The sequence below is a fragment of the Budorcas taxicolor genome, chromosome 21 (genome assembly GCF_023091745.1).
Source record: "Budorcas taxicolor isolate Tak-1 chromosome 21, Takin1.1, whole genome shotgun sequence".
Taxonomy (NCBI): Eukaryota; Metazoa; Chordata; class Mammalia; order Artiodactyla; family Bovidae; genus Budorcas; species Budorcas taxicolor.
In genome coordinates this window covers 34,859,663-34,875,533 of record NC_068930.1, presented here as the reverse complement: position 1 = coordinate 34,875,533, position 15,871 = coordinate 34,859,663, and the positions used below count along the sequence as shown (strand labels likewise).

The 15,871-nt window shown below is 42.0% G+C and overlaps 2 protein-coding genes across 2 annotated transcripts in view; both read right to left on the bottom strand.

The window, feature by feature from the left end:
* Positions 1-1,158: 1,158 nt before the first annotated feature.
* On the bottom strand, positions 1,159-8,897 carry PSMA4 (proteasome 20S subunit alpha 4). The gene is made up of 9 exons (XM_052659672.1): positions 8,785-8,897; positions 6,780-6,806; positions 6,509-6,551; positions 6,105-6,267; positions 4,768-4,845; positions 4,305-4,393; positions 3,710-3,840; positions 3,100-3,223; positions 1,159-1,950 (listed from the first exon to the last, which is right to left on the bottom strand). Exons 2-9 carry the CDS (start codon positions 6,780-6,782, stop codon positions 1,796-1,798), a joined length of 786 nt encoding a protein of 261 aa, XP_052515632.1. The 5' UTR covers positions 6,783-6,806; positions 8,785-8,897; the 3' UTR covers positions 1,159-1,795.
* A 4,585-nt stretch (positions 8,898-13,482) lies between these two features.
* Positions 13,483-15,871, bottom strand: part of HYKK (hydroxylysine kinase) — a 29,180-nt gene continuing 26,791 nt past the window's right edge. Inside the window, exon 6 of the mRNA XM_052659828.1 lies at positions 13,483-15,312. Within this exon, the coding sequence (XP_052515788.1) occupies positions 14,852-15,312 (461 nt within the window). The 3' untranslated portion in view covers positions 13,483-14,851. The remainder of the gene's footprint in view (positions 15,313-15,871) is intronic.

Genomic DNA, 15,871 nt, shown 5'->3' with positions numbered 1-15,871 from the left:
AAATAGAAAAAAACAAAAATTCTATAAAGCAATTATCCTTCAGTTAAAAAGAAAAAAACTGAAGATTAAAAATACACTAGGTAAAAGGGGCTTGGAAATTAGCTTAGCTTGAACATCACCACAAACAGAAATTTTCAAGGCACTGCTACTCCTTAAGGGCTTCCCAGGCAGTGCTAGTAGTAACGAACCCACCTGCCAATGCAAAGAACAGCGGGTTCAATCCCTGGGTTGGGAAGATCCCCTGGAGGAGGACATGGCAACCCACTCCAGTATTCTTGCCTGGAGAATCCCAGGGACAGAGAAACCTGGTAGGCTACTGTTCATAGGGTACCAAAGAGTAGGACATAACTGAAATGACTTTGCAAAAACCTGGGTACAAAGAAATTTAAAAGCCTTCCAGGTGATTCCAATATGCAGCAAAGCACTTCTCAAACTTCCGTATGCATTTGAAACACATGCAAGCTTGTCAAAAGATTGCTGGGCTCTATGCCAAGATTTTGAATCAGGCTTGGGATAGGACGCCAGAATCTGCATTTCTAGCCAACTCCCAGGCGATGCTTGTTGATCCACAGACCACTTTAAGTAGCACTGCCTTTCAGCACTTCCATCAGAGAACTCTAAGTGACAGCTTCCTCAGTGAACCTGAATTGAGCAAATCTCAGCAATGGAGCACCCCCTGGATAAAACCGAACTCCTCTCATCTCTTGGTCACACTTTTCCTCCGTAGCCTCAGTTTCTGCTCCAACCTTCCACGTGGCTTGTGCTGCCATCTGTGGGCAGCTGGTCTACTGCACAACCCTCAGCATCGTTTCCTCATACCCACATCACATCTGGCCTGGCTCAGTCCACGTGCGCATTCTCAAACCCATTCCTGCAGACTGAGGTATGTGCTCACCTTTGTGACAGGAGTGGGGTTCTCTGACTGACAGACCCACCAGGACCACCTGGAGTAGAGGGGTGGAAAATCAGAGTGGAAGACCCATACCTTATAGGAACGATGAGCTCACGGTAGTGGTCACCTCTTGGGCAAGAGGAGAGAAGAATGAGACCTGAAATGAATACACAGGGGCTTCAAATGTACTGATTAATTTGCTTCTGGAGCTGGGTAGTGGGTACACAGGGCTTTCATTTTAATTATGTCTTTCACGTTCTACTATGTTTGCAGGTATATATGTGTATACACACACACACACACAATTTTTAAGTCCAGTAAGAATATTCATCAGTATCAAAGGTTGGCAAACCTAAAAGAGGAATGTGACTTATTTCACTGGACAAGCCTCTGATAGGGTAATATCAGATGAGGCCTAGAAGGACAGCTCTCTGTTTTACTCAGATTGGGCTACAGGTTCTCCAAGTTGGTAGGGGAACAAAATAGGAAATCTCCACTGCACAGTTCCCGTCTTTCTCCATTTATGCTGTTTACATTTCTGTCCATTTTTTAAAGGTTACTGCAAAGGTGGCCACACTACATACAAAGCATGAAAAACCACAGCCCTATTAATCCTGGTATCTTCAACAGTTATTGCTAGAGAATTTTTCCCTTCACCATTTCCATTCTTTCCAAATTTTATTCAAAAAAAAAAGAGGGAGAGGGTGATTAAGATGTCCATAAAGAGTAATCATTATTACAATATTCACCTGGACAGAAATAACAAGGACCCAATTCAGTTGGTACCATCCTATTTTCCCACTAGACAAGTTAAAGTCAAAGCTTTCTCAAAGTGGAAGAGTAGGACAGCCTTTACACTGAAATGATGCCCCAAATGAGTTATAAAATCCCTGATTTTGTCTTCTATTTATCCTTTTCTTTCTGTTCTTTTTCTTTCTTCTCACGCTCAGCTTTAGCTTCTTCTTCCTCGTGTTTTTTGATCAACTGTTCCACTTCTTTTTGTTTGAGAACTCTGATGACGGTCTTTCCATTCTCTCTTGTTAGCGTGGCAATTTCCACTAGAGACAAATACACACACATGTATTACAGGCAGCCATACTTAGCCAACACACTTAATGGGCAACTACAATTTAATCTCTTCATACCCTCTGAGCTTTAGTACACCACTTTTCCAAGTTTTCTGCCTAATACAATTAATTCATAGATAGTTTTAAGGAAACAAATTTCTTTCAATCTGGTAATGCTTTTATGATTATTTTTATTTTAATATCTTCCTTACCTTCACCCATACTAACCTCTGAGCTGCTGTTCTGTTAATTTTAGGAAAAAGTTTTCAATATAGCCAGCCAATTGCTCTAGCTAGCCTGACCAGAAGGAATCATAATTTCCTTGTTGGAATCTGAAGGCTCAGCCAGAATCTTTAACCACTACTTACACTTATTTTTCACAAACTTCTCAAAAGAAAAGTAGCCCCTATGACTACAGATGAGAACAAGCAGACTAATACCAAAAAGAGAAGAGCTTCTGAGTAGGGGAAACTGAGTACTGCCTCCTGAAATTAAGCAGAAGTAGGCAAGAGACAACAATCTGCAAGTAAATGGCATTTTTAAAGGAACACCAGAAGCTAAGTCGTCCCCAATTAAATCAATATGTTAATTTACCATAAGTTTTCAAACACATTATTTAGAAGTATTGTTTTATGTGGTCATATAACTTTAGCTAAATATAGCATTTACAACTGCAAACATGGGCTTAACATAAAAGATCAGTAGATGCAGAACTTGTTTAAATGTTATACCTCTGATAAAGTACACCAAACACACACACACACACACATATATATATATATATACACACACACACATATAAATATGTAACTACTTTCTTTCATATTCTTTATTTTGTATATACATGAGCACAGATATTATCATTAAGAAGTCGATGAGATAAAATAGGGTGGCTTAGATTTAATTACAGATTGAGACCATTCAGGCTCAAATCCTTAAGCCTGGAATGTAATGTGGAATTGTAGCTCCAGAACTTGTCAATGTTGACCCTGGTCAAGTCTAGGAAATGGTTATAAGGCCACCTAACTTAAAAAGGCTGCTGTTTCAATGAACTACATAACATGTTAAAGGCCTAACACAAGAGCCACTCAATTACTTCTCTCACTAAACAAAGAAATTACAGGAGTGCACATAAATTACCTTTTTCAGCAGAGAGCTTACTAACATCCATGGTCTTATTTAGGACTTTGATAGCTAAAGCAAGTGCTGACTTCAAAGTCATTTCTCCTTCTTTGTAGTCTTGTTTTAACATTGATACAGCTGCCTATAAAACATAAAGAATCAACGTAGAGAATTTCTGTTAAAACTGTACATTTTTAGGAACATGAATAATGCCAAATTATTATTGGCATTATAACCAATATAAACAATTTCGATGGTAGGGAGGGTAGACATGGGATAGGGGTGTAAAGGAGGGAGGTTGATGATCTTTGAATGGACCCCAGAGATCTGTGACAGAATTCAGGGAGTCTGTGACTATTCTGTGGGAAAAACACCAAAAAACTAGATCTTATTTTCACAACTTCTAACTGGAAACTGGTACTTCCTTTCATTATTATTGTAGGTTATAAATCCTAGCAGTATTAGTACTACCTGTCACTTTATCACCAATAGAAATCACAGAGATTTTCATATCTTGTTAAGTTTGTTGCAGCTACCTTAAAATGTTGTTTACACTCATCACTACTTTGTAATTATGGCAGTTATTAGACCTTTTGCTAGATTTTTACAGCAACACAAAAATACTCACAGCACTATTATTTCCAATGCATGTGGCTTTCCAACCTCCATAATTTCCACTAGGATCACTCTGATAGAGCTGGAAGCCATAGTGCTTATCCCAGCCAATGTAAAGCAATGAAACACCGAAAGGACGTTTTCCTTTAACAGAGAAAACAAAGTCACACGTATCAACACTCTAAATTTAGCATCACTATGGTTACTTGAGCTCAGTGAATGTGGCTAACCCCTCTCCTGTGAAGTTAAGCATTCATAAACTGCTCATGTTCTGGCCACCACAGATAAGCTCCATCAGAAATTCCACTTTTGTTTCTAGGATTTGGATGCAGTGAGGAGAGGGAATACACAGACAACCAGTGCTGAATACCATTAATATTACGTAAAAAGTCATTTGTTTTCTGATTTTAGAATGTTATTTCGGCCTTTCAGTAGTCTATTAATAAAATGTTTGATAGTCTACATAGTGGAAGCCAGTTAGTTCATGAAGCTGGAATGTATGAAGTGTCTACTTATTTCATTTTCAATTTCTTTTTACTGTTTCAAAAAGGTTATTACTCATAAAACATTTTAACTTTTGGGAATGAAATTTCCAAAGGTTTCAGTACCTCCAAACTGTGTATAAGCTTGTTTGATATCACACAGTGCTGTGACCAACTGCTCACAAGGAATCGGCTCCTGATACTGTAATAAATACCTAGGATAAAGAAACTGGCATATTAATAGTTTTCTCTATAACACTCTACACACTGTAAGCAAAATACCCTTTTAAAAAAATCTCTGCCATGGGGACAACATAATAGTTGTGATCTGAAGGGGGAGGGTAGAGGGTATGGCAACGCTTAATAACCTTACTGTAAACAATACTGGGTTGGCCAAAAAGTTCGTTCAGGTTTCCCATACGATGAATGATCTTTTTGGCCAACCAAATATTTTACAAGTTTGGTTAAAGAAATAAACAAACTGTAATTTTCAGTTAATAGGTTTCTAATGACTTTAATCTTTTAAAAAAATGCATTCTTCATAGAAACATCAAAACTAACTTTACATATCAATTATTTATGACCATACCTTTGCGCAATGAGCCTCAGTTCATTGGTGAGAACATTAGCATCAGAAGTTATGCCTGCCACACTACAGGCCATATCCCTTGCAGAAGAGAAACACATTTATCTGTAATTAGGGAGGATGTTTTCCAGAGGTATTTTACAAGTTTTAAAATACACTAAATTCTATTAGAAATTCACCATGCTTACTCACAGTTGCTACACCCTTCAGGCAAAAACTACGTGAGTTTTATCTTTGTAGGAAACTTTCAATTTGACGTCATTCAACACATAAGACAAACAAATGCACCCTTGATCTTCACAACAGATGTATTTACCATCACCACCCTGTGAACAGGGCAACAGAATAAACACTAGGAAGCTAGGGTAAATCCCAAGAAGATTCAACCACAAGGAAGAAAAATGTTTTGCCAGACAGGAAGACAGACTACTTCACACTCTTGGGTATAAGTACTCTTTCAAAGGCCTCACTTGATGGGGGTGAAGGTGAAGGGACCCAAAGGGCAGGATATTTCTGAGCCTGACAAGGAAGCCCAGGGCCAGGCTCGCTGGGAGGGGTGCATTTTCTTTATCTACCCTCCGTCTCCTGAAGGCTGCCCTGGACCTCCTACAGCCTTGACTCCTCTGGCACTGTGCCCAATCAAGCCTGCAGGCTGCTTGAGAGGGCCCAACAGTGACTCTGTGGAGGGATGACACTTTCTGCGGTGCGTGTATCAAAAACGCCCTATAGCCAACATTCACACGGTGTACCACAGAAGGGAGGGTCTCCAATCAGCAAATCCAGCTCTCTGTTAGCTGCAGTCCTGAACACCCAAGTATATCAGAAATATCACTAGTGTACAGGCCCTGTCTAACCTTTTCCAAGACTTCCAGGAGGCGTGGTCTTTGCTAAGATTCAGTATAATTAAAACTAATTCCTCGTAACCATTCTAAACAATACCTCGAGGTCCTCCTATATTCCTAACACTGTGCTAGCTTATTTCACTCATTCATTTTATGTCACTGAATTGCCACGATCACTCCAGTAGGCTCTACTGGAGGCCCAGAGAAGCTAAACAACAGGTATGAAGTCACAGCTTATACTGGTGGAACCTAGATTTAACCCAAGGCTGAGTGACCACCATGCCTGTACTCTCATCACTATACAACATTTCTCCACTGAGTACCTGGCCCTGCATTTATGGTCGTGGGCCTCAAGGAGGTTTCAAGCAAGTAAGTTAAAACCAGGAATTTTCGGAAGTAAAAACACAACCAACTGTTCAACTGTACCGTGTCATGGTGCACAGCCCTCCCAAAATATGATGAGATGTTTTCAACTCTCTTCCCTAAGATTGCACTTACTCATTTAGTTTATAAATTTTTTCGGAAAAAAAGACTTCATCAAGAAGCTTGTGGATGTTGCGTCTCTCTGCTGCAAGCAGAACACCATCGTTTGCTAAAATTCCCAAACAGGTGCCTGCGTGTCCAATAGCTTCCATGGCATATTCAACTTGGTACAAGCGACCTACAAAACACAAGCAGCAAGAAACCAAGACTCTCCTCCTTGTTCTTGCACCACTGGTTCAAGAGCAATCAGCAACAACACTAGAGAGCTACAGACAACTGTCCCACTTTTACTAATAGTCCTCTGAAGCACACAATTAACCTAGTGACCATAACGACCTCAAAGTACAAAAAGGATGAACAACTTAACAGTTAAAAATAGTTAGTTTTATTTGAGACAGATCAAACAATTTATATTTTACCTTCTGGAGAAAATATAGTGGTCCTGGAGTCATATCTTCGAGACTGCAAAGGAAAAACATACAAGTGATTTCTACCCACTAAAAATAAGTCAACCCCTGCAAACCCACAAATCATTTTACAGAACACATCCTGGCATGCAAAATTCAGAGTGTGGGAGGAAACTGATAAGAAGATATCATTCCATTTCAATTTTCTCATGCAAGTTGGTAAGATGAGTACAAGCAATTCTATTTATCAGGCAACCGTTTATTGGCATGTGTATTAACTCACCATGTTTTCTTAGGTTTATGATAATTCCTGTAAAAAGAAAATTAGGTAATTATTAAAATGAAACTTACAATTTAAAAAGCATTTTTTGACTTGAAAAAAATCTGTTTTGTCCACTCTCTTCACTCAGCCAACATTGTGGTGCACCCAGGCACTATGCTAAATGCTGAAATACCAAGATAGGTAAGACCAACCCCTTTCCTAAAGAGTTTACAGTGAGGGAAGCAGACACAGAAGGACAGTTATAAAGCAGTGTGGAAACAGAGGCACTAAGGGTAGAGTGGGAACAGGTTGGAGAAAATCCAGAAAGTAGTTTTTGTGAAACAAATACAGAATATGAGCCCATGTTAGAGGCAGAAAGGCAGAAATAAGTCTGAGAACACTCCGGTCTAAGAGGAAGACTAGGGGAAGAAAGGAGGAAAAGGCATTCCAGGCAGAGGAGAAAGCATGGACAAAGGGCACTGAGGCAGGATCGCTCAAACGGGTAAGACAAGTGGCTGAAGTTAAAAAAATATATGACATGGAAGCAAACTAGATGTCCATCTATAGATGAATGAGTAAAGAAGCTGTATTCATAGGCACAATGAAATATTAGTCCGTCATAGTAAGGAACTAACTGAAGTCAGTTGAACCCAGGTGGATGAATCTAGATAGAGCCTGTCATACAGAGTGAAGTGAGTCACAAAGTGAAAAACAAATATTGTATATTAACACATATACAGGAATCTAGGAAAATGGTACAGATGAACCTATTTGCAGAGCAGGGATAGACAGAGATGTAGAGAAAGGACTTGTGGGCACAGTGTGGGGCAGGAGGAAGAGGCTGGGACGAATTGAGAGTAGCAGTGAAATACACACACCATCATGTGTAAAACAGGGAACTAGTGGGAAGCTGCTGTATGGCACACGGAGCTCAGCCTCGTGCTCTGCATTAGCCTAGAAAGGTGGGATGGGAGCCGCTGGGAGGAAGGGCTCAAGAACGAGGGGTATATGTATACTTATGGCTGATTCACAACTTGTTCAGCAGAAACCAACACAACATTGTTAAGCAATTATCCTCCAATTAAAAATTTTTAAGAATATACAGATATATGAAAAAAGTAAAGAACTAAACAAGTATCTAGATCATGTAGAGCTTTGAATGCCAAGCTAAGAGGCTCAGGCTTTCTCCAGAGGATGATACCGGGGTCCTGAACCATGAAATGGAGAAGCGGGACAGTAATCTTGGGCATTATTACTATTTCTGCAGAAGACAACATTGGGGCTCAGCGTGACTTGGTGGAAAAGCCAAACTTCGGCTTCCAGAGCCAATTTTCCCAAATCCTGGAATACTGAGAATTAAGAATGGGAAGATAAGCAGGGATCAGGCCCCGAAGGCCCGCATGCCCAGGTAAAAACTGTGAATTTTATCTCTTAAGCAATGGGGCTCCAAGGAATGATGCTGGACCAGAGAGCCACAGAAGCTGACTGGCATTTTCGAAAGATCGCTCTGGCTGGTGAAGACTGGGGAAGAATAACCAGTTACGAGGGTATTGCAACAGACAGCTGAAAGGAACGTGTGGCCCTGAGCACAGAGCCAGGAGGGCACAGAGACCCGCCGAGCTTGATTCGCGCGAGAACACAACTTTCTCATCTCCACGCCGGTCAACCGCCCGAGACGAGTCACCCGCACCTCCTCTCCCTCAGGTTCACTTTCGCGTACGAACTCTTCGTGGGACCGAGGCAGCCCCGAGGCAGCACTCTGTCCTGCCCACCCGGCCCGCGCCCGCCCCGCCGCCCGAGCGTCCCCGGCCCCGCGATGCCCGCTCAGCGCAGGGAAGCCCGATGGAGGCCGGCCGGGGCCAGTTCCCCTGCGGGTCCGCCACTGACGAGCCGGTGCAGAGTCATCGTGCCCACGGCTCCTCGGCGGCCGCTGCAGGCCGGGACCCGCTCTGCCGCGACGCTCACGGCTCCGGCCTGCAGGGAGAGCGGCCAAGCTTCCGAGGGTGCGCAGTGGGTAAAGGCTCACCGGAGGGAAGACGCTGAAGAGTGGAGACTAGCACCGAGCACCTTTCTCCGCGGGAGAGACACCACAGTGCCCGAGAATCCGCCGCTAATATGGCTCCCGCGCGTGCGCAGAACCGCCGGGGGGGGGGGGGGCAGCCGAGGACGCGGAAGTTCTTCTGGGGGGGCGGAGCGACAGTCTGTCGCCCTCATGGGCTGTGGGGAATGGGGGTACGAAGGCACTGGCAGGGATCTCAGCCCAACGAAGGGGAACTAGAACATGAGGAGGAGGGCGGGAAGACCCTGGCCAAGGAGAAGTGGGATTTTGGCTCATGACCCTTTCCCATGCTTTGCGCTCTATTTTCACTTTCACTTTCTGTTCAGCCCTAAGTCATACCTCAGGAGAGCAATGATGTTCAGTTCGGTCAGATCAGTCGCTCGGTCGTGTCCGACTCTGCGCCCCCATGGACTGCAGCCCGCCAGGCTTCCCTGTCCACCACCAACTCCGAGAGCTTACTCAAACTCATGTCCCTTGAATCGGTGATGCCATCCAACCATCTCATCCTCTGTCATTGCCTTTTCCTCCCGCCTTCAGTCTTTCCCAGCGTCAGGTCTTTTCCAACGAGTCAGTTCTTCGCATCAGGTGGCCAAAGAATTGGAGTTTCAGCTTCAGCATCAGTCCTTCCAATGGATATTCAGAACTGATTTCCTTTAGGATGGACTGGTTGAATCTCCTTGCTGTCCAAGGGACTCTCAAGAGTCTTCTCCAACACCACAGTTCAAAATTATCAATTCTTCGGTGCTCAACTTTATAGTCCAACCCTCACATCCATAAATGACTACTGGAAAAACCATAGCTTTGACTAGACAGACCTTTGTTGGCAAAGTAATGTCTCTGTTTTTTTAATATGCCATCTACGTGGGTCATAACTTTTCTTCTCAGATGGTAAAGAATCTTCCTGCAATGCAATGCGGGAGACCTGGGTTCAATCCCTGGGTTGGGAAGATCCCCTGGAGAAGGGAATATGAACCCACCCCAGTATTCTTGCCTGGATAATTCCCTGGACAGAGGAACCTGGTGGCTATAGCCTGTGGGGTCACAGAGAGTCGGACAAAATGACTGAGCAACCTAACACTTTCACTTTGCCTTCCCTGGTGGCAATGGTGTGGGACCGCCTATTAATTGCTTGCTTTTCCTGCCCTGTTCGCAAAATAGGCCCAAGCACCTCAGATTTTACCCTTCACCCTCCCTCTTATTATCTCCCTTTTTGAATATACCTTCCACTTTCATTGCTAATACATGTGTTTTTATACATATAAAGCAAATTATCATGAGGTTTACATCTTTGGGAGAACTTTCACCTTAGTATCCTCCTCTGCCTTTGATGTCATTAGAAAGGATTCCTCTGACCAATCTAGTTAAAGCAATACCCTACCATAACCATACACACCTGTTATCTTCTATACAGAAACTATGTTTATTTGCGTCCTCATTATCCATCTCTCTATTCCACCACTTTTTAAAATATGGCTTCAGTCCCTATGTAAACTATTTACTATTCATGTTTTAAGTTTCTTCAAGGGAGACGATTGACTAGGTCTGAATTAACTTGTAGTCATTTGCTCACAGTCTCCTCCAAGGAAAGGTCCTCAGGGTAGGGACTTTGTCCTCTTCATGTTGGTCAAAAATTTATTATGCAGAGTTCTGGGCTTTGAAAAGGAGGTAGCTTGGGAATGAGCTGTGGTTTGAGGTCTCTCCATTCATTTCTGCTTCCCAGGCACGTAGGAAGGAGAGCCAAGGCAAGATGGCAAGAGCCACATCCAGACAGATGGTATTCTGAAAGCATCCTTAGGTGGCAGTGTAACCTTTGGGATCTCTGAGGAGCCCTGCTACCTTAGTTCGTCCTGCAGAATTAAGCATTAAGAGTTTTAAGTGAGAAGTAGAATTTATTAGGTCAAAAGAAGAGGGAGCCATTGAGATAAAAGAGCAGAAGTAAAAATGAGTTTAACAAGTGGCTGACAGAGTAGTTCTGTCTGGCCAGAGTGAAGAAGTCAATAAACACAGGAAAAGAGGAAAGGTATTTTAGGCCAAACTTAGAACATTTTCAGTGACAGAATTTTTTCTCTGTAGGTAGTGGGAAAGAGGATTAAATTGATGTTTTAGGATGATGAAGCCTCATGATCTCCCGTCCCACATGTTCCTCCTACAATGTGGCATGGATGCTTTCCACTGAGAGGCTCTGTGTCCCCTTGCCCTGAATCTGGGTGGGTTTGTGACTTCAATGGAAGTAATATCATATGACTGTCAAAGGCAGGTCATAAAAAATATATTCCTGTCTTGTTCTCTTGGGCAGGTGTTTCTTGGAACCCCAGCACCATGCTGTAAGGGAGCAGAGACGAAACGGAGAGATGTTCCACCAACAGCCCAGATGAGGTTCCAGTGTGTCCCGCACGCTGGATTTGTGAGTGAGGATTCCTCCAGATGATTTTAGTCCTGTCACTGAATCTCCCTCAGCCATGAAACCTCCCCCAGCATTCAGGTTTTCCCAGCGAAGGCCTCAGACATCATGGAGCAGAGACAAGCTGTTCTAGTGCCTGTCTGAACTCATGACCTGAAGATACCATAAGATAAAAAAAATTATTGAGCTTTTAAGCCACTAAGTTTTTGGTTAAATTGCCACACAGCAATATATGTAACTAGAGTTTTTATCTGCCCTAATATGAAGGATGTAGCCCTCCAGGCTCTTCTGTCCACGGAATTCTCCAGGCAAGAAGACTGGAGTGGGTAGACATTCCCTTCTCCAGGGGATCTTCCCGACCCAAGAATCGAACCCAGGTCTCTTGCATTCCAGGCAGATTCTTTACTGTCTGAGCCAACCAGGAAACCTTAATATGAAGGATGTAGGTTGGATAACAAGACCAGAAACTAAAGCTCTGTTGCAGTCGAGAGGGGCTAAAAGCCTGGACAGGAAAAGATACTTGCAAGAGTAGAGTCTTTGCTGGACAAATGGTATTAATTCCCAAACCTAGAACTGGATTTTCTCCTCATTGGTGGAAAGAACCAAAGACTGGCACCTGTAGATGTGCGTTCATTCTAACAGTTCATCAGACAGACCTTTATTAAGGGTGTGCTAGGGGCTGGGCAGGGAACTTGGTTCTGAAGATAATGAAATAAATATTATTGCGTTTATGCCACCAAAGAGTTTATAAGCCACATTGAACTGATTGACTGGAGATAAGCTGCAGCAAACACCAAATAGTAAAATAGCAATGCAAGGCAGCACGTATTTAATTGAAAGGGTGGTCAGCATTATTTGTATTCATAATTCAGGGAAAGAGAACCCATGTTACAGGAGGACCAAACAAGTAGGAAATCTTGAACTCTCAGAAACCTAAGAGTTTCACAGTGTAAGAAAATGAATAGTGGTCTGGGACTGAAATACAAGTTTTAGTTCATTTTTCTAGTCCCCAGTTTCCTGAATGGTCAAGCCAGATAAAAATCACAACCCCTTAAATTTGAGAAGTGTAAGTATTTTTCTGTGAACCACCTCATTTGATTGTCCTAACACAGGGTGTGTGTTAGGTGAGCCCCAGGGAGGAGAGGCAGGGAGAGAGAGGAAGTGGTGTGGGTACCTGGTTCTCTTGGAGCAAACTCCTTCAACTTTTTAAGCATCTATTTCCTCATCTGAAAATGGGAATTAATCATAAGAGTACTTCTCTCATGGGTTTATAGTGGAGATTAAGTGAGATAATGTATGTAAAGTACTGTGATATAACATAAAATATATGTTTGGTCGTTGTCCCCTGTTTGAAAGCCTTTAAAACTCTTGTAATTTTCTGAGTGGTAGGGGAGAGAGGAGTGTCTTTTTTATTCTTAAAAATGTAGCTGCTTTCAGCTACATCTGAATTTATGCTAACGAGGTGAGTCAAGAAGGATGGGGGCTGGTTATGAACGGAACGAACCAAGTGACTAGAGGACTGGAACTTTCAGCCTCACTCCTGCCTTCTGGGGAGGGGGAGGAGGGGAGATTGATTTAACCACCAGTGGTCAATGATTTGATCAACCATACCTACATAATGAAGTCACTATAAAAGCCCTAACCAAAGAGGTTCAGGGGCTTCTGGGTTGGTGAGCAGATCCACATGCCAGGAGCATGGTGCTCTGCAACTCGAGACAGACAGAGCTTCGGTGCTTAGGCCCCTTCTGGACCTCACCTTATACGCTTCTTCCTCTGTTCATCTTTTATTATCATACCCTTTATAATAAATTAATAAACATAAGTAAGCATTTCCCTGAGTTCTGTGAGCTGTCTTAGCAAATTATAGAACCCAAGAAGGGGCTCATGAGAACTCCCAACGTACAGCCAGTTGGTCAGAAGCACAACCTGGGACTTGAGGCTAGCATCTGCAGTGGAGGCAGTTTTGAGGGACTGGGCCCTTAACCTGGGGGGTCTGCTCTAGCTCCAAATAGTTAGTGTCAAATTGTTTAATGTGAGGGGAAAACGCTACATGTTTAGTGTCAGAATTATCGTGAGAGTAGAAAGAGTTTTCTTTTAAATACTTAATACTCAATAAATATTGGTTTTTATTATATATCGCTAAACAGTACAGCAGGAAGGATATGGATTTGATCATCATCTGCTGATCTAAAATTCTGATTCCTAAGAATCAGATCACTGACTGAATTTGAGAGGCAAAAAGAAAAGTACTCCAGTTTGGGTAACCTGGTTCATTCATTTAGCAGACATTTATTAAGTCTTTTATATGTGCCAAGCCCTGTGCTCAGAACTTTGCATTAATCTCTAAGAAATCCTCACAACTAGCTCCTTGAGGTAAGTGTTACAGGAACTGTAAGATAGGTGCTACTTCACCTTCACAGACAAGGAAACTGAGGCACAGAGAAGTTAAAGGTGAACATAAGAATGATACAAATGGGTGATACAAGAAAATTCGGAGACCTAGTTTGGAGAGAATAGATAGCTCTGTAGGTAGGTCGTTAGATGGAGATATATATATTCTCATATATATCAAAAGAGATAACTACTGAAAAGGTGTTTGAATAGCCAGGATTCTACAGTCGTCCACAGAGAATGGAGAGCTACACTGACAAGACTAAGTAAATGACTATTTACTGTTTATCATACTAAGGGAGACAGGACCAGAAATCAGTGAGGGAAATACAGTGGTGTGAATAAAGTCAAGGATACATAAGCTATGTTCTCCAATATTATATATTCATATGAAAAGAAACATAAATGGTAGAGGATTTTAAAATATCTGCCTAGGGTCTTTCTCAGTATCAGTGTGAAAACTGTTTAGATACCTCACGAGTTAGTGTCTTATTTGCTTACTTGCAGTTCCAGTGAGTTCTGGCATCTGCCTCTGGAGTTTCAGTTTCAACTGCCCTCTCAAACAAGTTAAAGCTTTCTCTTATGAGTACTGCATCTGTTTTCTCCTGAGGCATCTTAGTGTGTGCCTTATTTTCTCCAGCCTTTCTTCTAGGATACATTAATTTTGAAAATATTTTTAAAGACCATTGGAAAGGTACTATACCAGTGTAAGAATGCATGAAAGAAAAAAAAAATTTACATGGTTTCTGCCCTCAAATAGCTCTTAGACTAGATGACTACATGGCTATCACCCATGATACCAAGTGATGTGCCATATAAAAGGCAGGGTACAAAGAGATTATGAACAATGAAGAGATGGGAGAAGGCTTCATAGAACTGGTGATACGTTAACTAGGTCTGTATGTTGCACTCACTTATCTAAAATATGTGAACATGTCTATACATACAGACATGTCCTTTTAAAGTTAAAAAAAATCATTGATCTTGAGAGACTATTTGATTCAAAATATCACTGCATGTTTGATACACAAGGCAAATGAAACCCTTAGAAAGACATGCTTGCTCATGCAGTACTTTCTTAGGTTAAAAAATGGTCATGAAATTACTAGAAGACCTTAGTGGTTACATGTGCATTGAAATGTTTCATCAATTCATCTTTAACGGTGCAGGAAAACTCTTTGTGGAATTAGATTAGGTCCTATTGGTTCTTCATTACCCAGGTTAATGTGAATTTTTATCTAGTCACATGGAGATCCCAGGTTCGTAGGACTTGGCAGTTTCAAACCAGATTTCTTCTACAGCTTTCCGGCCCATGTCAAACATTTGCTGTAAGTGCTTCCACCCAGTTTTTGCAGTAATCATGAGATACTCTTCGTTCTCTGGGTATAGCTGGCAAGAATATGCAGCTAGGACAAGTGACTGACAAAACCGACTGCATACAAGTAGAAACAAAGCACCCCTCTCCACAGGAGTCAGGGGGACCACACTTTCAAACCCAGCAAGGACATGGCCTCCTACTTGTATGGGAGTCTTGCTTTCAATCATCATGTACATGATGGTGATCGCCGCTTCAAACACATAGTAACCATAGCTCATGTCATCAAAATCCAAAATCCCAGACACCTGATATATAGCATCTCCAAAGGCTGACTCTCTGGACTCTATTAAGATGTTGTGGTCATTAAGATCTCCGTGATTGATACCTGAAAGGAGAAAAATCAAGCCAAGTAAAAACAGTTGTTTAATACCCTAGTTCATTCTCTTTCCATTCCTCTTTTTCAGATGGTGATGGTGGTTTAGTTGTTAAGTCATGTCCAACTCTGCAACTGCATGGCCTGTAGCCTGCCAGGCTCCTCTGTCCATGGGATTTCCCTGGCAAGAATATTTGGAGTGGTTTGCCATTTCCTTCTCCACTTTCTCAGGTATGAGCATTCAAATAATTTGATGAGCAATCAGAGATAAAGAGCTAAACCCTCTTTTTCTTGAGAAATAAAACAATTTTCTCTGAAAAGGATAAAAGCAGTTAATTTTGGTGGTTGCTTTTGCTTTTCATCAGTACAAGGACAGAAGAGGGAGACTGGAGTCATTGCAAACACCTGATTTTGGGCTCTGAGCCAATGAAAATTGAAACGTTTCATCAATTCATCTTTAAGTTCTTTACCCTTTACTTGTCTAATATACATAGATATATACATATATACATTCATGTTATTATAGTGCTAGAATGGACCAGATGTGCCTTTATTTTAACCTAGAAAAGAA